This window comes from Colossoma macropomum, unplaced genomic scaffold (assembly GCF_904425465.1).
Source record: "Colossoma macropomum unplaced genomic scaffold, Colossoma_macropomum, whole genome shotgun sequence".
Lineage (NCBI taxonomy): Eukaryota > Metazoa > Chordata > Actinopteri > Characiformes > Serrasalmidae > Colossoma > Colossoma macropomum.
In genome coordinates, this window is record NW_023494810.1 from 15,661,719 (window position 1) to 15,687,369 (window position 25,651).

Consider the following 25,651-nt stretch of genomic DNA (forward strand, 5'->3'; position numbering starts at 1 on the left):
TTATTTCTCCAACAAACGTTAGATGTGATAAACATGTTTGGAGCTGCAGCTCCGGACTGGATTTTGATCACCAGCTGATAGAAGCAGGACAAATAACAAGGTATGCGACTCACATACAGGCTTTATAATATCAGTGTAACTGAATAAGAAAGTACACATGTCATGAATATCTCCACTGGCTCATATAGTCGAGCTAAACTGGGTTAGGCAGCTAAGCTCATTTTGCTCCCCCGTTGTGTCTGTCGCTCGATACACTCGATACACCGCATGTAGGTGCATTGCATTGTTCAGGCAGCCTCATTCCTGCAATAAAACTCATTCTATCTTGTATTTGAGCTGAAATTATTTCATTTTAGCCTTTAGCTTGCTGGCTAATAGTGTTCAGCATTTACTGCAAATCCTCAGAATCCTCAGTTCCTCCTGCAACGTGAACCAGGCAGCATGTCTGTAAGGATGAGTGAAGTAAACACAGACGAAATGCAAAGCAGGCGGCAGTGGCTTTCACACTTAAAAAAGAAGGGATCTTTAAAGTAAACGTTCAGCTTAGAACAACGAGTTCTACATGAAACCGTGAATAACGCACTCAAAAAGGGGGTTCTTCAGTGCTTTTGTTTATAACCATGAGTTTTATGTAGAACCATTTCATGCTTAAATATACACCGATCAGGCATAACATTATGATCACCTCCTTTTTTCTACACTCATTGTCCATTTTATCAGCTCCACTTACTATATAGGTGCACTTTGTAGTTCTACAGTTACAGACTGTAGTCCATCTGTTTCTCTGCATACTTTGTTAGCCCCCTTTTACCCTGTTCTTCAGTGGTCAGGACCCCCATGGACCCTCACAGAGCAGGTACTATTTGGGTGGTGGATCATCCCCAGCACTGCAGTAACACTGATGAGGTGGTGGTGTGTTAGTGTGTGTTGTGCTGGTCTGAGTGGATCAGACACAGCAGTGCTGCTGGAGTTTTTAAACACCTCATTGTCACTGCTGGACTGAGAATAGTCCACCAACCAAAATTATCCAGCCAACAGCGTCCTATGGGCAGTGTATTGTGACCACTGATAAAGGACTAGAGGATGACCAACACAAACTGTGCAGCAGCAGATGAGCTATCATCTCTGACTTTACATCTACAAGGTGGACCGACAAGGTAGGACTGTCTAATAGAGGTGGACACTGAGCGGACACAGTGTTTAAAAACTCCAGCGGCACTGCTGTGTCTGATCCACTCGTACCAGCACAATATACACTAACACACCACCACCACGTCAGTGTTACTGCAGTGCTGAGAATGATCCACCACCCAAACAGTACCCTCTGTGAGGGTCCATGAGGGTCCTGACCAACAGATGGACTACAGTCTGCAATTGCAGAACTACAACGTGCACCTATATAGTAAGTGGAGCTGATAAAATGGACAATGAGCATAGAAACAAGGAGGTGGTCATAATGTTATGCCTGATCGGTGTACTTTTACTGGGGTGTAGCAAGACAGTGTTAGCAATAAGTTTAGATCCTCTAAAGCTAATTTGCTTCAACAAGACATTGAATTTCAAATCAATGCGTGTTGCCATGACAAAACACACACTTAACAAAGATGGTTCTTCAAGGGTTCTATATAGAACCATTTCATGCATAAATGGTTCTTTGCATGGTGAAATTGTTCGTCAGGTTGTTGCAGAATGTGTTTTATATGGTTCTATATTGCACCTAAAAGGGTTCTTCTGTTTTTACAAGCTTGACATCATAGCAATAATTGAACGCTTTATGGTGATATATAGAATTATTTTCAGAAAGGTTCTGTATAGAACCATGTACAACACATTCTCCAACAATCTGATGAACGATTTCACCATGCAGAGAACCATTTAAGCGTGAAATGGTTTTATGCAGAAGTCATGATTCTAAATAGAACTCTTGAAGAACCATCTTTTTTAAGTGTGTATTTTATCATAGCAACATGCATTAATGTGAAATTGTTGAAGCAAATTAGCTTTAGAGGATCTAACTCCCTCACTGTCTGCTACACTCCAGTAGAAGTCTCTCAAGGTAAAATGTGTTTTTTTGGCCCATAATGTTAGTAAAATGGCAGTATTGTAGCCATGCATTACGTTATTTTCCTTGTTTGTTTGTAGATAGGTGACATTTCATGGGCTTTATTGCAGTGTTATTACAATACAGAGTAAACCAGTGTTTAATGACATTAATGCAGTTCAGCTTGGTATAGATGGCATGTCAGTATTGATGGGTATTGGTTATATGGCCAGGCCATAAAGTATCAGCAGAAAATACAGGATTGGATATCAGAGATGAGAAAAAGAATTAGTCCAAGTCAATTCTGTAACAGATACAGCCTGAAAAAATAATGCGCTCATATTGTGCCTATTGGGTAATAGAGTGTTCGAGTAGTTTAAGCATGATAGTCTTCTTTTAGATTCTCTTGTAAAGCAAAGTCAGTAAAAAAAACAGCTCGTTTTAAAGTGTAGTAGTTCTTAAAAAAGAAATATCAGGTTAGTATTTGTTTGGACTGATGCTCCATGTTTTTGTATTGGCATTAGAAAAGAAAAAATGGTATCATGCCACCTTCACTACTTGCTGTTATATCTAATGGCCTTTTCCATTGCAGAGTCTGGCTGATCATAAGGCTGCTTTGAGTGTATTGAAGCAGCTTCATTTAGAATCAGCGAGGGATCAGATGCATGCTGTTATTGGAGCTGTTGGTTTAGCCAGACGCTTTGAAAAATCACTTCAAAGTTCACTTCAAAGCACAGCTCCTTTGGGTCAGTCCATTGGCGGCCACATACAGCTCAAGCCCACCACAGTGACAGCAGGGTAATAAAATGATACGTGTTGTGGCAAATATACAATAGAGATGGAGTGAAACACTGCTTTTACTTTACTGTAAGCATCTTAACCAATCACAGCTCTAGAAGAGAGTCCCTGTGGGTGTTTTATTTGTGTAATTTTGGTCCAAATAATGTAGGCCAGTCTTTAAGCATGTCAATATCAATCTATTAACCATTAATAACTTTACCAGTATTGTTTTTAATATGTATTGCAAACATTTATTTCAGTATAATTGCGATAGTAGTATTTTGGGACCATCACTGCTTTTTATGTGAATATTTTATTTTCCAATTCTTGACCACTTCTTAATTCTTGTTTCTTACAGGAGCATACATTCCTGGCTAATTAAAAGTGTGAAAATTACTTGTGTATTTATTCAGAAACCCTGTGGGAAAAGCACTGAGTCACCTCCCAGAGGCAGCTTCTGCCTCGTAATCTCTCTAACAAACACACCGTCTCCTAGCTTACATGTAAAATAACACCCTCAGCCAAACGCTGACACAGTTTTTGAAGTAAATGTGTGCTCTTGCAATGTGGGAAAAGGCACAGTGAGCATTAAAGCAACATAAAATTTTGTTTGTTAATCATTGCAATACTCATATCACAGAAAGCTGCAATATGCAAGTGAGACTCTAACAAATCTAACAAAAAGAAGAACAGATTATAAAATTTATATCATAACATAATTTAATGGAGAAAATTTCTCTCAATATGTTAAAATGATCACAATGACACACATAACCTCACGCTTAGAGACTTAACTAAGGAAAAAAAGGTTAAAGAAAGAAATCAGCAGGCTAAAACTCTAAGAGTGGTGGGGGGACACACCTGCAGGTGTCTTCCCCATCTAACACAGACCTGGTCAAAACAGTTCTACTTTTATGCAAATTATATGTAAATTAGACAGTCTATATATGCGGTTGTTGATTTATCATTACAAATAAAACTATTATAAGACTTTAATTAAGAAACATAACTGAACATAGTGTCATTGGTAAGGTTCAGTCAACAAAGATTGCGTCCCTCATCTGCATCCTAATGATGTCAACAAGAGTCCCTCTCGGTCAGGCCCAGCTCTATAATAATCGAGATGGGCATAAACAAGTCCTTAACTCGTGTCTTAGCAGCCTTCTCGAAGAACATACCACAAGCCTCACAGATACACAAAACACAAAGAAGTAAATTCCTAGGTGCAACACTGTATCTCCTCAGTGTAAAGTGTATTATGAAGTAGGACTGCACAGTGTGAACAAAGTACTGTAGTGATTATATTGCTACATGTTATGGTTAGAATATGTTAAGAATGCATTCATTAATTAATAATAGGGGTGTACCAATACAAAAAAAATTTAAATTTGATTAGATACAATATGGTCGCATCTCAATATAATACATTTTTTGATACTGCAAAAATAAAGAGCGCCTGAATATGTGCCTTGAGTTCATATGATAATGTTAATTAACATATGAGGCATAATGATCCGCATATTTTCAGGTTCGGTGCAAATTTCAATTCAGCAAGAATCAATTTGATTTTCGATATATTGTTGACGCGTATAACCAAAGCTCCTCTCCCTGCTCACTTTACTCTGATAGGATGCACCCAGATGCCTTGTTGACAGGGCTTTCCATGAAAGATGATATGTGAGAGACCCTTGGAAGAGACTGTGGGGCATATCACTCTCACCAAAACACTCATCTGGAACTGTGATTTGGCATGATGCACACAGAACACAGTAAAAAAGAACATTGAGAATAGTTAGAAGCTCATTTGCATATTGCTTCAGTATCCGTATTTCAAAGGGCGATATTGAGATAACAGTTAACAAACAACGTATTGTGATGCCCTGCTGTCCACTGATTGCATGGTTTCAGTGTGGTACTTTTGGATGACTCAAGCAGTGTCTCTGCTCTATCTGTGTCGTATCAGTTTGTAAGGAGACAAAGAGGAAGTGTATATTACAATGTAAATGAGTCTGAAAATGCTTCTCCCATGTTGTCCTCTCACTTTACAGGATGAATTAAACACAGCGTATTGAATGAATCTCCAGATAATTCTAATTAACTCAATCAAGCTGCTGACCTATATTTGTCTGTGTTGTATAAATCTAGTTTATCTGTTGTTGCTATTGTTTTAATTGAACCATAGACAGAAAAGTTAGCTTATGTTGAGCTCTTTGCCTTATGTAATGGCAAATATTGTCAAATCGTCCAGCCCTACACCTTCCTGGTGTACAGTTAGAGACCGTTGATGCACAATTTGTGTCACTACTGTGCTGAGAATGGTCTACTATCTACATAAATATCTGGTCAGCGGTGGTCCTATGGTTGTGCCTTTCTTTGATGGACAGAGTACACTATAAAAAATGGCTTGTCAGTTCACCTAAAAAAATAAAATTACTTCTTGTGGTAACAAACAATTGAATTACTTTCTTTTAATCTAAATAACTATTTGAATGAACATTTCTTTAGATCAAAGTAATTTTTAGGCTAAACTGACAAACCATTTTTTTGAAGGGGCTAATAAGTTGTCTGTAATCATAAATAGGGATGTGCTGTTTTGGGTTTTGCCCCCAAAAAGCAAAAGATAAAATAGGTCTACAATGAAATATCAAAATCTAACACATAAAAATTATTTGAATGGTAAAGAAAACGAGAAATTCACTGTTCAGCACAGAAAAGTTCAAACAGTTTAAGCCGCAGCAGATCAACAGTGAAAGAGTCCAACACAGTCTGCTGCAGTTGCATTTAGTGCGGTTTATAGCTTACATACTTTATGGCATTAACTAGTTTATTGAAATCTTCTGTGTAGCATTATCTGCATTATTACATTAATTCAAAGCATAAACAAAATGTCAAATTATATTTATAAATTATTTTGGCTGAATGTGTCCTGAGTTTCAGTTTTGACCAACAATGTTCATTTTGCTGCATCACTAATTATAAACTTGCAAAGTGCACTATACGGTGAATCTGATGTTTCCGATAAAGTGGCCAATAAATGTAGGTAAAAGGAATAACTAATATACTAGCAGCTTGGTGTTTTCTAAATATATGAAAAAAGCCTCTCAGTGTAAAACCCAGAGAGAAGAGCCCCAGAGGTGAGCTCAATAATTGATGATGGTTGCCTTTTCCTTGTGAAACGGGATTCTTGGTTGCGTAAGCTCAACGAAACAAGAATATAAGAATTGTTTATGGGGGTGTTTCACTCACTTAGTCAAATAACCCAAAATCAAAACTATATAATAGGATATAATATATATTACAATAATTTATAATAATATTACTGTTGGACTTGTTGGGTTCCACTTTAATGAGAGATCTGCTTTGTAAATAAACTGATTCATGGATGATTGTTAGTTGACTGTTATGTGTGCATAACACACGTCTGTATGTTCTGTTTATTTAATGTATGTTAATGTTTTCATGTAGGTTTCACATAGTTTATATCTCTTTTTTGTTTGCATTAATTTTGTATTTTTAATATAAGCACTTTTAGGGTGTTTTTTATTAGGGTTGGGCAACACAGTAATATTTCTCATATATGTGTGTGAAAAAAAGAACAGCAGTGACAGCTGGAAGAAACCTACACAGATGAGAAAAATTAAATGCCTTAAATGTGTAAATTACACCTCGTGGAGGCCTTTATAGTGAGAAAGTTACAGTGTGTCAAGCAGCTAGCAGCAGCTAATTTGGCTACCTGAATAACTGAATAAATTGCATGCAACTTTGATTGCTTTTGAATTGCTTTATGTATCTGTCAGATTACATGAAAATTATGTTGCAGGCAGCTCTCGACATGTTGCATGAAAAAATTCCCCGTGTAAAGCCAGCCTGATGTATTGTGAAGCATTTTTACTGTCATAGAAAATAAAGAATCTTGAATCTTCATGCCACACCCCTCCATCCCGTGGGTTCTGTGGTCATGCTGCATCAGATTCATTGTGTTTGTCACAGCTTCAAGCTTCACACGCTTCTTTCCCCACAGGGCGCAGTGCCCAGGGTAACGGCTCCAGACTGTTTACTCTCGCAGACGTTCAGGTTTTGTATGTGTTTCAACTCTGTGTTTATTTCTCACTTGTCGCAGGTTCTGCCATGGCAGCAGGTGTCAGTCTGCTGAGTGACCTGCCTTACTCCAACACCGGCAGCAACAGCAGCAGTGCAGGGAATGGTGGAGATATCAACTCTGACATGGAGCCAGGTAGGACATACCTCACCTACACACTGTACTGCAAATAACATCACCTACATCTTATGTATAGGCAATATACCTAATATTTCTCAATATTAGATTGTTGTAAGAAACTTTTTTCTTGTTTTAAGAATGGGTGTAAATCTGACCTCACAATGATTAGATTCATTTATGATGTTTTACAGTTCTTCTCAGCACCATTCAATTAGATTTAATGTTATTTTAATAAAGTACACTAAATATGCGAATGTTATTTTAACGATAACCTGACTTCTTGTATCCTGAAGTCTTTTTCTCTTGCTATTGCTGTGAAAGTGTAAGAAATGCAAGAACATTGCAGATGTAATCTGCTAGTCTGCAAACTGCTGCTTCACCTCCTCTACGTCTTAAAAGTAAAAAAAAAATGCACATTTTTTAACATTTAAAGAATCATGTTTCAGAAAGTACAGAAAATATGTTAAAATATTGCAATACTTATTTGACAAAATCTGATTATTGTAAATTATTTTTTTTCCTTTGCTTTTCTGCAAAACAGACAGATTCTGCTGACCAACAGAGTTTGACTGTGTTTGTGTTTGTTTCAGAACGTCCACTTTTCACAATCCAGTCAAATCTTGCACGAGTATTTTGTTTCACTTGGAAATACATCATGGTAAAGATGAAAAATGCATTCTGATTTCTGATTCATGTTGACTTTAATATTGATCATTGCAAAATAATAGTACATCAGGAAAATCTGCCTTACAACGCTCTGAATGTACACCTCCACCATAGTTTCACTAGAATGGAGCATTTCACATCAGACCACTCTGAATGAATTTGTTTACATCTTAACCATGTAATTATTCAAAAATTTTGAAAAATTGGTGGAATTCCTGTTTAACTTGTTGCTTTCAAGTTGAGGCACCACTGTTGCAGGTTAGTTTTCTGTGTAAAGATGTGGTTTGTGAACCTCCTTCAGTTCCCAGCACCAGAGGCAGCTCTTGTGCTGTAGTTCCAGCATAAATGAAACGCTGTGGCAGAGATTAAATAAATTGTGGAGCTTTTTGTTTTACCAACAGCAATATTCTAGCAACCATTGCTGTGTGCCTGGTTACCAGAGAACGCAGGAGGGAAAGTTGCTTCATTGTTTCCGTTGTTCTGTTTGTGGAGAGGATTTCATCATAGATGATCATAAAATCGTGCAGAATACACCGCTGCTTGGCAAGATGCATGCATATTATAATGAAAAGGGTCTGTATTTATTTGTATGCATGTATCAGGAACAATCATAATTAAATATTTATGTTACTTTTTTAAAGCTCTTCTTCTCCCTTAGAATTAACAGGCTACTTTTGTTACTGTACCTTTTAAGACTGATATATGTAAGTGGTGCTGATTGGCTGCCCTGTATTGCGGCTCGTTCCAAAGGCAGGCTGGGCTGAAACAGGGAACAGACTGTTAAGTTTGGGACAAAATCCTCAGGAACATTGAAAAAGTGCACTTTAGCCACTCTGGCTGGAATGATATATAGTTGCATGCAAAAGTTTGAAATGACATAATCTGTTGATTTTCTAAGTGAGACATACATTAGTTAACATATTCTCTACAGGAACAAACTTAAATATACTATTTTTCTGCTAATTTTAGTGCACAATTTCTATTTATTTGCTGAGTTTTGGAAATAATAAAACATACAGCATAAACTTTGCATTAACGTTTGCACAGGCCACATTTTATGTTTATGATTTTTTAATCTACTATGTTACATCCAGTAAATAAACAGTATTTGTGTATTAAAATGTGCAGCTGTTTGTTCCCTGTAGAGGATGTATAATTATTTTCACAAAGAAATTCAACAAAACATGTCTGTTGACAAGAGGCACCCAATACAGCTGTTTTTGCTTCCCGACAGCCAGAAACAGCATGTTTAACTGTTTTCCGCACATCTTCCTCTCCAGCAACTCTGCTACAGACTGTTTGCAGTAACAACACTCCTCATAACTTCAATGTGAATGGGTGGAACTGTTCTAGCTGAAACTACATTTATATTGTTGCTGTCGGAACAGAACCTTGTATCTCCAAAATGGTAACTTTACCAGAGAGGGAAAAAACATTGTTAAATTGTAATGGAAGTTAATGTAACAAGATTTTTTTCCAAGGCATTTGGGACCATTACTTTTGGTCCATTGAACATCTTGAAAGTGCAAAGAGTAACTGTAACTGTGTAACTGTAATTGTGCCAAAAAACGTAAAAACTGACAAAAGTGCAGATTTGTGTGAGAGCAACAATACATATATATATATATATATATATATATAGGCTGTTTTTGAAGGAACTTATGACGGTGGATACAAAAACATAAAGCTGAATGCTTTTCATTTTATAACCCTTTTGAAACGTTGAGCAGACGGATGGATGAGGGGACAGACTTCCATCTCAGGTAGCACCTCACTTTTCACGCACTGCATTATGTAAAACACTTGCTTTCGTAGCTCTAAATGGAATGCATTAGCAGCTTAGACGCAATTCGAAGACTCATTCCTTGCTTTTGTGTGAATGCTTTGCTGCGTTATGCAAACCAGATGCTGGTGGCCTTTGGAGAGGAAAATGGATCATCTTTTTTTCCCCTGACATCAGCCCATCTTCCCTGCACCTGAGACTGCAATCCTTTGCCCAGCCTCTCATTGAACTGGGTGCTGGTCACCATGGAGACAGCTTCCAGTGCAGTTGATAAATGGATGGCAGTTGCATTGACCTCTCATGCTTCTTTTCTTTCGTGCGGTAATTGGCAGCAGTTTACATTTCATGGCTGGCGTAAGGAAACCTTGTATCTACAAAGTAGTGAGAAAGAATTATGCGTTCATAGCTTAACATGTGTTAATGTAATGTTAAAGATTTCGACCATTTCTGTTGGTTCATTCTTCAGTTCTTTATAAAATGTTTACAAAAAGTAAAGGGCAGCTGATGTTTTCAAATAGCATTTAAAAACAAAGATGGAGTTACGATTGTCTTATGAGATTGACAGTTTACATTCATGGACTTAACAGCTCTTATCCAGACCTTCGGTGGTAGGTGAATGTAGCTGTATGGGTTTTTCTCAAGGACTCATATTGATGTTGCTGCATGAACGGGGCATTCAACCTTGGAATTTCTGTGCCCTGAGCGATGCTGTTATGCACTCTGCTAACAGCAGTGAGTGCCTGAGTGCGATCAGTGAGAGTGGTGGAGACATGCAGAAGCTCGAAGAGCTTTTTAAGAATCTGGACTGTAGCAGGAAACGCTTGGTTCTGAGTAGGCGACGGAGCTCAGCCCTGGAGATGCTATCCACATCCACTCAGAGGGTCATAGTGGCAGTCAGTGTGGCAGAACCGGATCTGGACCTGAAGGAACACAGATGTAATGTTACTGTCCTGATGTTTCTACTCTCTAATTTCTTTTATTTATTTATTTATTTATTGTGCAGAAATAAAACATCTATGCTTCACTAAAGATCTCTTTAGTGAATAAGATGTGCAAGTAAGAAGAAGTTTAAAGAAATTCCTTTTAAAGGTATAGAACATGTACATTAGTTCTTTAAACTAGCGAGAAAATTATTCCCTTTTTTTGGCATCTTTATATAGATTATATATCTTTATTTTTAAAAATATACATTTCTGTTGCAGTTTGCATGGCCTGGTTGTTAAAGCCTGCATGCTCTTTTATGAAGTAATCTAATATTGTTAATTTACTAGAAAATAACCTGGTCTGGTCATTTTTGGAGCTTAATTGAAACAGTCATGATTGCATGATTTTTGTTTTATTTTGGCCTGATTGTTTTTTATTCAAGTCTGTTTTTTCATGCGAGGCTTAAATTGTCTTAGCACTTTCAGGCTGTTTTACCTCTTCTCTGGTACAGTGTAGACTGCACTGGCACTTTTTGCTTACTTACTCATGGATTGTGTATATAGCTACATTGTTTTATATAGATGTTCATATTCTCAATGTTTATGTAATAATTAATAAGTCACAGTTCCACTTTAAAATGAGGCTGCTTTAATAAAGAGTTTATAAATGGTTTAAAATTAGCTTATTATCATAAGCATTTTAGAAATCATTGTTAAGCAGTTAGGGTTAGGTTAGGAACAGTGACCTGTTGCTTGCCAAATAGTGAGCTCACATTCATCTATACTGTTAAGCTTCAGTATAGGAATACGTGTCATTTTACTGGTTGCTTTTCTTACTTAGCCTTCTCCATCAGTCAGCGTTGGACCTGTCAACTTCAGCAGATATTTGTTAATAAGTAACTACTATTTAACCCTCAATAAGATATGTTATTTGAATATTAATTGAGAGAAGTGATCATTTGGTCTACATGAACATATGAAATTATATCCACAGTCTAAGGTCTCAGCAGCATTTTTACCTTGGAATTTACAGCATGATATCTGCCATCATCCTCATGATTGTCATTATATATTAATATATTGCATCCATGAAGTAATGTACACCGGAAACAACAGAGGAGCTATTGTGATTCTTGAGGTTGGGTGATACCTTCTTTAGGACAACATTCCAGGTGTGGCACAGTTGGTAACCTTCTTTTGCTGCTTTACTGCTTCCTCACTCTCAGATATCTTACTCAGTTATCTTAGTTATCTTACTTTGTCTTCTCCATCAGTCAGCTTTATCTGAGGTTTAACAGTATAGATGAATGTGGACATATTTAGCTAGCAACAGGTCACTTGCCCTTTTTTATTCATGTGTTACAATGGCTTATCAATGATTTTAAGGTGTTTATGATCTAATGAATAACCATAAATAAACTGACATAATATTAAATATAATCTAATATTCCAGCTTTGACTTGAAAAGATACTGCAGTTGTTGGTTTTGTAGTTGTAGTGAATGGTTTCTCTTTGGTTGCTGTGACACTGTATGGATGCATTGCAGATTTGAGTGCAATATGTCCAGGGCAGATGCAGTGACTGTGCACATCAGGGGTTGAGAAAATGATCCTTCTGGGAAATTCACTTGCTATGTTAAGAATTAGCTTTGGGGAGATTGAGCTGGGATTCAAAATAACAGGGCTGGTAGTCATCCCAGCGGTATTTGTTGAAGCTCTATCACTGCAGAGAAGTTAGTTCACTGTTTCCCAGCCCAGTGCTGAGGGCTTTATACACCTCTAACTAGCGCTGAATAGTAATGGGAAAATACCTAATTGCGATAAAAGCAATTATTTACCCTAAACTAAGGTTTTGGCCTATTGTTGTTTTGCCAAGAAGACCAAATTATCATTTTTTTCTGGCTTGAGGATCGAAAGTAGTGTGCCAGTCTACCAGTTGTGTTTGTGGTTGTGTTGCCATGTACACGACACAGTGGCATTTAGTTGCTTTTAATTAAACGTATCTACAGGTGTTTCACAAACTCTGTGTTGTTAGGTTAAATTTAACCATTTAAAAGCTCTTTTGATTTGAAAATTGCACTATTACAAATTGTGATCTCGATAAAAAACGAAAGGCCAGAAAGGCCTATTTTATTGACAGTGAATCATAGGGAGCGAAAACACCTCATAAAATGTGATGTCATACCAGAACCAGTTTAAGGGGAGCCTCGACACTTCCTATTTCCTGCTTCTTCATATTTCTATCACAAACATGACTGTAAAACACCAGAGGGCGCCCGCCAGTGAGACCTAAATGAATGTGGGGTGAATGGAGCTAAATGGCTAAAAACGAAAAGTTAAATAGTTTGCAACCACTTGTCCAGGACCTTCCTTTAATTTTGGAAAGTACAATGATGTATATTACATCCGATGAAAACCTGTATATTTTTCTTTTTTTAATAGCAAACAGGTTTTAGGCAGTAAGACATTAGCATTACTGGTACTGAGTGCTGATTGGTTGACGAGCTGATCAGCTCATTGGATGAGTAAAGCAGTTCACACTCACTGATGTCATACATGCAAAGTACATGAAATGCAAAATAAAGTCCTATAACTGGAATTCAAAAGCACTTAAAAATATAACAGGGATGTTAAAATGTTTTATGCTGTTCTTTTTTTCAGGAAATGAATGCATTCTTCAATATATGTACATATATATATATATATATATATATATATGTATGTGCATATATATGCATATATATGCATTTACAGACTATGATTTTGCTCGAATACTCCTTATTAACCTATTTATTTTGGACTCACTGTCTACAAATTCTCATGTCATACATCTCAAGAAGATCATTGTGAACATGTGCACTGTGGCAAATAAAGAGTGTGTTGTGAGAAAACCAGGGATTTTCTTAGAACATCAAAGCAGCATGGTACAAACACTATAGACTTTGGCCTGCATGCCATCAGACCTCCGTAATTAGATGTTTCACACAGACTCAAGGTCTGAAGCTTTTAGAGGCACTAAATACCTTAGACATCTGGTTCCTATCACTACTGTTGCGAATGGTAAGTTTGTCTAGAATTACAAATTTGTAAATTTTAAAAATTGGTGGATTTCCCCTTTAAAGTGTCTTATTTCACTAATTAGAACAGCGTCTGGATACTTTTGGTCATGTAACGTTCCTTCTATTATCTAGTCATTAATATTTACACTGAATGCTGTTTGTGAATAAAATAACAACAGTGAACATGACAGCTAATATGTGATGATAATAATGAATGTGACACATGATTTCAAACTGTGCATTGAAAATCTGTGTCTTCTGCCCTGTCTCTGTCTAAAGGCAGTGTCAGGGTCCCCACTGCAAAGTATACGAAGATGGGAGAGACGTTGAGGCATGTTATCCCAGGACACATGCAGTGCTCCATGGCGTGCGGAGGACGTGCCTGCAAGTATGAAAACCCATCTCGCTGGAGCGATGAGGAACAAGCCATCAAGGGCCTGTACTCCTCATGGTAAGCTGCTGCTCATCTCATCCAAAAGAAAAGCAAACATCATTAGGCACTGCTCACACTGAGCCATCGGATCAGTGTGTAAACACCAATGAATGAATCATGTGTGACTGGCCTGGTTGATAGAGTGTCAGGGATTTGACATTTAGACAATCTGATCTTGCACCTCTGATAAGCTTGTGCTACTGCTTCCCTTTATGTGCTGATAAGATATTAAGTATTTAGGGTTTAGGGTCTGACACCATGGCTCATCGACACCAAGGCTTAAAATGTACCATTTACTCCCCAGATCATACAGTCGCTATATGGAAACCATGTTGTAAAAACAGCCTGTTTTGAAGGATCAACTCATTTACAATATATCCAAATATTCAGTCTGCAGCAATTTAGCTCCACCCACTCATATTGAACTTCTAAGGAGTTTTTTCATATCTGAATGCTTTTTGAATGTGGCACAATACAGAACAGCTAATCAGAACAGAGCTCATCATCTTATATCAGTTTTAAAGGCACAGTTACAAAAATAGCCTGTTTAAAGGGATAGAGAGAGATTGGAAAATGGCCATGTAAAAATGACTTTTGACCCTTTCTGGTACATAAACCTCACAAATGTTATAAGTGGATTTAAGGAAAAAAAAAATAAAAACAAGAAACGTATGAAATAGGCATTTTAAACCATGCTTTACAAATAGAAATGACAGTCATCATGAAATGATTTAAATTTCTTAAAATCAATTTAACAGCGGAGACTGTCACTGTCTTAAATAATGTAAATATAAAACAAAACACTCATAAATAACCTTGTAATGTATAAGCGCTGAAGCCATGAAGCTGAGCATGCTAACAAACAATAGATGTCAGTAGTCACCCAAATCTTTTCCCCATAACTTCTCCAAACAATTTATATAATGAACAAACAACAAAAAAAGCTAAAAAGATTAACAGTACTCTTAATGTAGCTAGAAGCAACGGGAAGCCATTTTAGACAACAGGTGTTTCAATTCTGATACCCCCTAAACTGAATCTCATGTTCACTCAGATATACTGCCTCTATGTTATGTTCACAATCTCTATAGTTTCTGTTATTCATAAAAGGTCACACGATCGGCTACACTGTGAAGTTTTGTTCATTTTTGTAGTTTACAGTCAGTCATAATGTGTCATAAACCACACTGAAAAGTCTGTGTGACCTTAATAAAGACCTGGATGTAATTTGAGCAGGTTAGGAGAAGTTTTGGGGATTTGGGTGAGTATTGGCTTCTAATGTCTGTTAGCCTCGTAACTAATTCTATATTGTTGCATAATAAAAGCACTTGATATTACTGGTACTGGTACAGTGGGATCTCTGTCAATACTGATAAATCTGTGGAACCTTAATATCGGCCAGTTTTATTGTCTAAACGATACGTTGGTTAGACCCTGCTAGGGTTGGCTTGGGTTCTTGAGACTTTTTTATTGATTGTACATCCCTCTATTTTGTTTCTGCCAGGATCACAGACAACTTATTAGCCATGGCAAGGCCTTCAACTGAGATTATTGAGAAATACAACATCATCGACCAGTTTCTAAGGTAAGTCACACTCTTAAAGGTCTAAAAATGAGTATTGCTATTGTCGGAAGAAAACCTTGTATCTAAGTTTTTGACGTTTTTCAGTTTTTGACATAATTTGAAAATACCTGTTGCCCTTTACATTGTGTGTACATGATTGGACTAAAAGAAATGACCCAGAATGACTTGGAAAAAAAGGCTGGTTCAATTGACTTACATTAAAAGTAAAGTAGGTTTTCTTCCTTCTCCTGTAAAGTTATGATTTTGGAAATACGAGGTTTTCTTCCGACAACAGTGATATGCAAATGCAGTAATCTCAAGGTTGCTGATTTCAAGTGCATTGATTTTGAAAAGTTAGAATTGATCATAGTAATAATCAGTCTAGTGTCAGTTGCCAGTTTGTTTGTTGCCAAAGTAAAATTCTGAGGCTCTTTTCACACATGAACATCCACTGCATAAATTATATATTTGACAGTTTTTTCAAAATATGGCACTGAGTATGAAAGTTCTGAGAATGTAAAGCTTTATTTATTGTTTTTATTGTCTGTATTCTGTTACTGTGTAAATATATTCTCCAGTCATATCTGTGTATTCTGTTTATGATTTATATGCATCATGCCAAAATAATCAAATTGAGATTATATATTGGTAATTATGAAGAATGGTAATCATGAGGTCAGACATTTGTACCCCTCCACATCACTTGCTAACGCTGATAAATAAATAATACTGAAGAGAGGCTTTGTTGACACTTGATTCTTCCTAGGTGCGGCCTAAAGACTGTAATTAACCTGCAGCGCCCTGGAGAGCATGCCAGCTGTGGTTATCCACTGGAGCCGGAGAGCGGATTCACCTACCGCCCCGAGGTGTTCATGGAGGCAGGCAGTAAGTTAAACGCACACACATGCACATATACACACATTGGCAAGTAGGGCTAATGGAATCAGGCTTATTCCCTTTGGTTTACCACTGCCAGCGCTAATTGTTTCTCATTAATATAATTTTAATTGTCCGAGTAATGGAAAAGAATTAGGAGTTGAATGTACTTTAAAGCAGTCTGTAATCAGGCAGTAAGATTTGCCACCCCCATCCATGTCAAGAACCTCGGGGGAAGGGACGTATTGGCAAGTGCTAACAAGCTCTCCAGAGACTGCTGCTTTTCCTTGGCACACAGATTCTGGTAAATTAGTCAAAGCTTTCCGTAGGCTTCAGCATGTCATTATATATGCACAAAATGTCACTTAACCTTTGGAAGAAATCAGTGCTAATGAGATTTCCTCAGCTCGCTGCCTGTGCAAAACACTAGAGCAGCTGGTTTCATGTGATATGGACGCCAATTGTATAAGTGTTAACAGGCTTTAGTTATGCAGTTTTTTAGTTCTGTCATGAACAAATCACTGCAATTACAGAGTTTATCACGGTACAGATATCCATTGATCGATCTGAACGTTCACATTAAGGTCGCATGGCCACAAGTTGGATACGCATTCAATCTAGGATGACATATGAAAGTAACTCAGGTCAGATTTGAAAAGATCAGATTTGCGTGTCCACACAGCCCTGAAAACATCAGGTCTGAGTCACATTAGGGCAGAAAATCAGATTTGTGCCACTTCAGCCTGGTCATTTGAACGCAGCCTTATTCTCATGTAATTACAGCCACATCTTCTGCTTTTTAGTCTATTTTTACAACTTCGGCTGGAAGGACTATGGGGTAGCGTCTCTTACTACAATCCTTGACATGGTGAAGGTGATGTCTTTTGCCATGCAGGAGGGCAAAATGGCCATCCACTGTCATGCTGGGCTTGGAAGAACAGGTTAGTGTTGAGTAATAGTTATTACATATACTGATTTTTTTTTATTATTTTACATCATTAGAAATAGTGTGCAGTTATAGTGTTATACTATTCAGAAATAATATTATTTAATCAGATTACTGTTCATTGCTGGTTACTACATGCAGTAATTATAGCAATTTTATAAAATTTCCGGACTTTCAGGTTTACATTACCACACAGTTGCCCTGATTTATGTAATCACTAATTATGATGAGCCTGATCAACTGTGTTAAAGTGAGAAGAATACAGAACTAGACCAATGCAATATGTTCAAAACGTGCAAACTGTTATCACAATCAAAGCAATGAGAATAAAAAGATAGAACATAGTTGTAGGTGACATGAGGTAGAACAGTACCTCGAATTTGTTGTAGGTGACATGAGGTAGAACAGTACCTCGAATTTGTCATGACTAGCCAACCAGCAGTTACCAAGCTGGCAAACTTGCATTCTATAAACACAAGTATAGTCATACTATGTAATACAGTCTCTTGGTTCCCGACCACATACTATGCAGTCTCTAATTTATGTGTTTATTTACATTGAGTGGGAAAGAAATGTGTAAACAGCTAAAACTAGTATTTTCTCCAATTTGGCTCTTCACTGCTACAGGAAGTCACACCATTTTAGAGGTCAACTCAGCCAAAGCAGTAGTGATACTGGTAGAGAATTTAAATTTGTGACATAGTTCACCAAAATTGAACCTTATACAAAGTTTCACTAGAGAATTTCTAGTGAGGAGAATTGCCACTTTTCTGGGTTTGCCTGACGCTCGATGGTGCTCCAGAAAATGGAGTGCAAAATTGTAGTGTGTAAATGGTTAAGCATGTTCATACAGAAAATGCACTCAGAACAACAATACATTTCAACACTGCTGTCATTTTTTAAGCAAGCGTGAAACGCTTTACTCAGCTAATGAGCTGATAAGCCCACCAACCAGTCAGCTCTCAGAAGCATTATTGCTATTGTTCTACTGCCTAAAACCTATTTGCAATAGGAAAAAAAGAAATATACTGCCAAGTTTTATTTTATGTTTTAACGAAATGCATCTTTCTACTTTCCAAAATTAAAGGAAGTTTCCCCACGAATGTCTAGAAATTCTCTGTTTCCCCTCATTCATTGCGGACTCGCTTGTGGGTGCCCTCTTGCGTTTTGCTTGTATGTTTTTCAGTGGCCAGGCTCCTCCTAAACTAGACTTGGTTTTGCACACAAAATGTATTCACTTTGGAAGTCTGCAGTGAGAAAATGCTTACTGTGGCAAATTCTGTTAAAATGAGTACACTTTTGCTTGTGCACAAATTTCGCTGAAAAAAGCTAGCGTGAGTAAATGAGTAAAAGATACACATTTACACTTAGCGTACAGAAGAAGAGTAGCTACTGCTGCCATTACTGGATTGAGAAACAGAGCAGCATAATGAATTACTTTATTGTTTTATCAGCCAGGTGTACAGAGAACTGTGTAGCTCTGCAACCTTCCTGAATTTTCAACAGAGAAACTCTGAAAAATAAGCACCTTGTTACTGCATATTTACCAGTGATGAACTGCTGTAGCTCCCTGTTGATTACTAATGTCTCGTTCTTACAGGTGTCCTGCTGGCCTGCTACTTGGTGTTCACTTCAAGGATGAGCGCAGATCAGGCCATTTTGTTTGTCCGGGCCAAGCGGCCTAACTCCATCCAGACCCGTGGGCAGCTGCTGTGCGTGCGGGAGTTCGCCCGGTTCCTTGTGCCCTTGAGGAGCGTCTTCTCGAGTGCCGAGCCCAAGACCCACACAGTGACGCTCTCGCAGTTCCTGACACGGCAGCGCCACCTGCTGCACGGCTACGAGGCGCGCCAGATGAAGAACGTGCCAAAGATCGTCCACCTGGTCTGCCGGCTCTTGCTGGACATTGCAGAGAACAGGCGGACAGTGGAGGAAGAAGCACCGGAAATTCCAGACCTGACGGCTGAAGTGGAGAAGACCGTATCTCAGCAGGCTTTGCAGCAGCTGGGAAAGGAGCTGAGAGGGAAAGGAATCCCAGTGCTTTTGTCCCGCTTTTCAGAACCATCTGCCTCAGTCGTCCTCAATCAGCGTCATCACGTAGATGACCAGCTGCCCTCTGGCCACCGGGACTTTAAGCTCTTGTGGCAGCGTCAGTGTGTAGATCGCTCTGTTGCTAATGCTAACAAACCTCGGCTGTTGCTTCACTGCGGCCTGAGTGCCAGCGACTCTGCTTTGCACACACTGGACTCCAGATGGCAGCAGTTAGCATGGCCCCCAGTGCCTTTGTCAACCAATCGCTGCATATCTCAGAGCAGGTTAGCTGCTGAATCTCCAGACCTTCTTTCCTCTAGACTTGCGCTAACACCAGAAAGCTGCAGCAGCCCCAAACCGGATCTAACTGGATCTTTCACCTCCCTCGAGGAACCTAAGAAAGAACAGGAACGGACCCCTCGTTCTCCAGTTTTCAGAAGGCGCATGCCGTTAAAAGAAACGAAGCGCAGCAGGTCGTTGGGGTTTTCAGGGAGCAGCAGTACAACTCTATCTGTGTGGCAGCCAGAAGAGTCTAGAGGAGAAGCTCAGTCAGACCAGGGCAATAAAAAGCCCTTCAGATGTCATGGATCTTCTACAGGAGACAGTGACGGAAAAGAAAGAGAAAGCAATGTTCCATTCGTCATGCTACAGACTGAGCTTACACCTGAGGCTCGCCGTGTGCTCGTGGCTAAAGCTCTCTCAATGGACATAGATGCAGAAGGTCTCAGTGATGTCATCTTAGCTTGGCAGGTATGGGCAGGGCTTCCTATCAGCCTATCATAACTGTTGTTAGAAACCCTGCTGGAAGGCTCTCGCGGCCATCATCGGGGCCCAGGGGTGGGCGCATGCCACACCCTTGTATTTCTGAAGTAGTCATTTTACAAGGGGAGGATCTCAACTTGAACTTCTCCTTCCAATCTAATGCCTTATCAATTTCCATCTCTACATGGGAGTGGGAACTGTGAGACTATATCTAGAATTTTTCATGCACATATCTGCATATATGATACATAAACATCTATAAATTGTACAAATTGGGACTACATCTGTGTTACAAATGCAGCAAAAGGAGTAAAATGCGGATATTTTAGCACAGTAGCCCAGCATTGTCTAAACATTTTGCTCTTCCAGAGTATTTTCATTTAGAGTAAATGCATTTTATTGTTCAAAATATCGGCCAAATCTCAATACTTTTTTCAAGCGACAGTACCGATATGAATTTGATATTATTGTGCATCCCTAATCTCTACCATCCGTTTCTTGTAACACAGTTTTTGCACCCTACTCCCACGCCATTTCCTCCCCATTCTTCAGTCCTATCTCTCAGTCTTACCTTTGTTCATCAGAGGGATGTGGGGTAGTTGTTGCGGCCTTCCAGCCTAAAGCAGAAGCTGCCTAGACTGCCAGCCCAAGTTCTCTGAGTCCTCTCCCCTCTTAGTCATATTTGCTCTTATAGTACAACCATATGTTGAAAGTGTGTTACAAACCAGCAAAGATTTATAATAAATTATTATTGCTTATAAATTCTTGCATTTGAACTCCAGCCTTCATAGATAGCTACTAAAATAAAAATGTTGGCTAGCATTCATTTTCTTTCATTTTTATACATTTTCTGTCACAGAGGAAGAGCTAAGCAGCAATATTCCATGAACAAATACAGTATGGACAGAATGCATGCTTACATCTCTAAAAGGTGCTTACTGTAGCTCTAAGCAGTTTAGACCACAGTTGTCTTTTTAATTGTCCTTCAGACGGAGCTGAACTCCAGAGAAGGTGCCTGGGAGAGACTGTGTTTGGAGAGGGATCCACTGGTGCTCTCTGCTCTCATGTGGTCATGGCTGGAGCAGCTGAAGGAACCCATTCTCACTGAGGTGGACGTTGAGAAGCTGACTGGAAATAGCCACAGTCCCCAGGACGCTCTCAACACAATGGACAAAGTAAAGAAAGAGAAAACAGAATGCTTTATAATTTGAGCCTGATTTATATATATCTATAGACTTTGATACATTTAGGTCAGTTCAGAATTGTACAACATGATCAGCTAATAGATTATAGATAATTTATTTCTTCAGCTTTAGTCTTTAACAATCATGTATTTTTATTTACTAATGTGGTAAATTTTGATATATTGAAATGAGTTGTTAAACTCATTTGGGTTTCCCATAAAGGATGGTGGGGTGGTTTAGGATTCATTAACCCTTGTGTTTTATGTAGGGCCACAGACAAACACTGTTGTGTGTCCTGGACTGTGCTGCACACTTAATGAAACTGCCAGAGGAAGTTGAAACTGCTGTCCTTAATCGTACAATCAAAGCATTTACTGGGGTAAGTTTTTGCAACGAGACAGACATTCATGCTTTTCTGAGAAACAGTGTGGAGACAGTCTTGCAAAGCACGTTCTGAATGTTTTCAGAGTCTGCTGTTTTTCATTGCTTAACACGGTCAAGAAACTACTACTCTGACAGGAAAGGGCCGTTTGACTGACATGCAAAATATACAAACACAGACTTTATATGGGGCAGACGTTTTTCAGTATTGGGCTACAAGAAAAACAGACCCACTGGAAACAAATGCTTAGAAAAATGTGTTTCCTGTCAGACTGAAAAAAACGCTGCAAAGAAAATGTCATTGTTGATGGTGGTCTGCAAAATTTGTGCTTACAATGCTCTTTGACTTGCTGCAAAAGCTAAAATGCATTACCAAAATGCAAAAGCAAGCATTTACCAAATGTGTTGAGTCGTCAAAGGTAAGACAGAAATATTTCCATGTCTACGTTAACCAAGGATGGCTATGTTAATGTGTTTAAGTTTGATGTGTTGTTTTTCTACGCCTCTGTATATCTCAGCTGTCTCGCTGGTTTTAATGCAATTATGTTGTCTGTAGTGAGCAGACAAGTGCTTTACAGTGAAGGGTGCTGTTATTTAAAAAAAGTGTTGGCTGTGTTTACGTGAATCCAGCATTCTGTTTGATTGCTATTGTTTTGTATCACTGTAGGGCGAAAGTGTTGGAATAGGTAGGGTGAAGACTGCATTGCTGTTAGCTATAGGCCTAAGCCTGATGTTATGACATAGCAGAACATTGTACGTTCATGCACTTGGAAATTGTATCTACCAAGTTAGCCCAGACACTTTTTCACATGCCTACTCAAAAATGTATTTCTGCCAGCGCCACTGATGTGACCACTGTGCACGTCACTAAAGTGTATCATGTGAAGTTGTGAAGAGCAAAAGTACATACAGAGCAGTGGATGAATTGCGGGTGACGGCAAGCCTCAGATGTGTACTTGAATATTGGACACTTCATATTGAATTTTCTAATGTGGAGCAAGATTATGGTTCAGTATGGGTCAGTAACAGGCCAATCCTCATGCTCCCCACCCCTGTAGGTATAGCACCCACTTTAAATGTTTCAGCACTCCTGTAATAGGAAGTTCCACCTGCAAATTTGCAAGGAAATTATTTCAGCAATTACAGGAGTCTCTCAAAATGCTTAATTTTTGAAAGTGCACTAATCCTTTTAGACTTTTTGTTGCAGTGCTGCTTTATTGATGCGAACGCATTAATTCTGATTAATTTCATCTTGTACAGGTTACCACTGATTCAGAAAATGGACAGATGATCTATAAAGCTCTTAAGGAAATTTTAATCCCGGTTTTGGACGACTTAAGAAGGAAAGCAGTGGAAGAGATGGAGTCTCCTTGAACCTGCACCCCCATTGTGCCCACTGGGTACATTCTGCACTAATTCCTGAGTTATTTAACGTTGAAGGAAGGTTTTCTGTAATGTGCTGGTGTAGGTCAGCAGGTTTGATGTTTTGGTTGTCGAGAGCTGCTGTTGTTCTTTTAATGAATGTATGTTAACCTGTCTATTAATGCACTCATCAGGTTGTTTTGCTTACAGTCTGCTTTCTGTTTGTTGATTTGTTTGTTTTTCTAACACTGCCATGTGTCCACGTGCCACAAGTCCTGTACGTTTTTCATTTTACAACAATTTTGTTATCCTTTATATTTATTATCTAACTGATAACTCTATTTATTAAGACATATCTATTCTTGTTTGAGTAATGTTTTGCGCAAGTGTGTGGAGAATTGTGTGGAGTTTTGCGTATGTGTTATTTCAAAAGTACCTCTTTTTTTGACCAAATAATTTCACTGTGCAACATATTGGAATATGGAATATTTTTATGCTATTTAGAGTAAAGCAGATTGTAGAACAAGAAAAAAAAAAATCAGAAAACAAAGACCAATGCAAGGTTTGCTCTGTTGGACGCAGATGAATAAGTTGATTAGACAACAAATGTAAGCTATTTTTTCATAATGCAAAGTCGTCTAGATGTATTCCAACATTGCCTTGCTGACAATACTGATACTTCATATGGTATCTTTATTTGAGAATGTAAATGTTGGGGGTGGGGACCGCCCTGCCTGTGTAAAAGCTCTTGCTTAATGCCCTCTGCCTCATTTTCGTGGCATTATTTGCAGTAAAGCTGCTCTTTTGTAAAAGGACGACATGACTGAAAGCACTGTAGCTGACTAGTGTCTCAACTCCAACCTCATTTTCTTACTGAAATTTCATTCTTACGTATGAAAGGTTTGTGAGAGAAAATCTACACACATAAACATGAAGCCCAACTAGAAGGGGACTGTGGAAAATATCTTTAATTGGTCAGATGTCTAAGACTACTGTGGATTTGAAAGCACTTTTTATCTTCAATCCCCATGCAGATGAAATAAATGTTTCTAAAATGTAGTTTTTGTTTTTTCTTGTGTTGCTTTTGATTTGCAGTACATATCACATCTTATTTAAATAGGAATTCCACTGATTTTGCAAAATTTCAGCATAATTCAATTGTTGAGATATGAAATGGTTCATTGTAGAAGAACTCTGATTTCTTTAAAGTAGTGGTGATGGGAACCAGGGGTCTCAGTGTTTACAATGCAAATATAGCCATTTACTATCCAAAATGACCACTCTGTCACTGTATCACCCATTTACTCATTCACTTGCTCACTCTCTCCATCATTCACTTTCTCAAACATTCACTCTCTTACTCATTCATGCAATCAGTCTCAATAAATCAGTCATTCACTCACTGACTCATGTTTAGAAGGCTGAATATTTTCCACAAGGGGGAGCTATTAGCACTCAAATACCTTTTGGTGCCCTTATATGTAATGTTGATAGTGGGAAAATTCTTTTGGCACTACTTTGCCTGATAATGCACTGCATGTACCTCTCTATGTTATTGGCCAAAAGCTCAGATCTACCAAAAACAACGTCTCAAACATCAGGCAGCATATTCATAAACATGTTATAACGTTGTGTGATGGAGATTTTAGAGGCATGGAACTCTTCAGATGTCTGGTTCCTATCACCACCCAGTATGTTTCTCTGGAATAGTCCGTTTTCCATTAAATCACTTTGAATGACTTTAACTGTTTAATTACGAAAAATAGGTGGAATTTTGATTTTAAAGAGGACAAAATAATTACAGTTACACTTCAATGGCACTTTCAATTCCTATAATGCTATGATGATGATTTCTGAAGGTATACATGATTTCTTCCATTTCAGACAGATTTTCAAATCTCATCAAACCTTTAAATTAGAAGATTTTGTGATAGTTCAGTTCACACTTTGCCCCAAATGTCATTGATCAGAAAAACATATTTGATGTCCTTCTTTATTTTTGCACATTTAAATATAAAAGGACCTCCACTCCACTAGAAAACAACAGAGGTGGCCAGTCATGGGCCTTCATTTTAGCAGAATGATGGAAACAGCTTCAAGAAAAAAAAGGATTTTAGACTAAAATTTTAATAGATCATAACATAATCATTGTAAACATCTAAATATCTAAGGTCTGAAGACTTTTTTTTAGGTTTTTACTGAGGGATCGCTGTTTAAACTAATTCAGTAGAATGGTCAATATATAAATTTCAGACCAATAAATGAATAAACAATAAAGCAGCCTAATATTAACTAGGAATTATTTGTACATGCCATTATTATATATTTTATATTCATATCCTTCATTATGTCATGGACTAATATGTTACATAAGTGATTTACTTAACAGTAGGGATGACCAGATGTGCGAATGTGTTATTCTGCGAAAATGTTTTTGAAGAATGACCTCTGCCTGACCAAGCAGAATGTACAGTGAACAGAAAAGTCTACTGGACATTAAAATAATCCATAGTTTGAAGTCAAACCAGTTCTTTCATGATGTGTTTATTCAGTATGCAGTGATTCTCAGAACCAATGTGCTGCACATTTGTTGTTTTCTCTGCAATAAAACTGCTGATTAAAGTCCTCAGTTAATGATCAAACTG

At 38.1% G+C, this 25,651-nt stretch overlaps 1 protein-coding gene across 1 annotated transcript; it reads left to right on the forward strand.

Annotated features, from left to right (window-relative positions):
- ptpdc1a (protein tyrosine phosphatase domain containing 1a) lies at nt 1-24,065 on the forward strand. Its single transcript, XM_036559620.1, has 10 exons — nt 1-100; nt 6,942-7,055; nt 13,750-13,921; nt 15,408-15,488; nt 16,234-16,352; nt 17,147-17,284; nt 18,890-20,067; nt 21,069-21,254; nt 21,532-21,642; nt 22,905-24,065. Exons 2-10 carry the CDS (start codon nt 6,950-6,952, stop codon nt 23,016-23,018), a joined length of 2,205 nt encoding a protein of 734 aa, XP_036415513.1. The 5' UTR covers nt 1-100; nt 6,942-6,949; the 3' UTR covers nt 23,019-24,065.
- The last annotated feature ends 1,586 nt before the right edge of the window (nt 24,066-25,651 follow it).

Excerpts from the sequence above, each read along its gene's own strand:
- ptpdc1a (XM_036559620.1), top strand. The coding sequence starts at position 6,950 with ATGGCAGCAGGTGTCAGTCTGCTGAGTGACCTGCCTTACTCCAACACC. Across the intron at positions 15,489-16,233 it reads ATCATCGACCAGTTTCTAAG|GTGCGGCCTAAAGACTGTAA; the intron begins GTAAGTCACACT and ends GATTCTTCCTAG. Across the intron at positions 21,255-21,531 it reads CTCTCAACACAATGGACAAA|GGCCACAGACAAACACTGTT; the intron begins GTAAAGAAAGAG and ends TGTTTTATGTAG.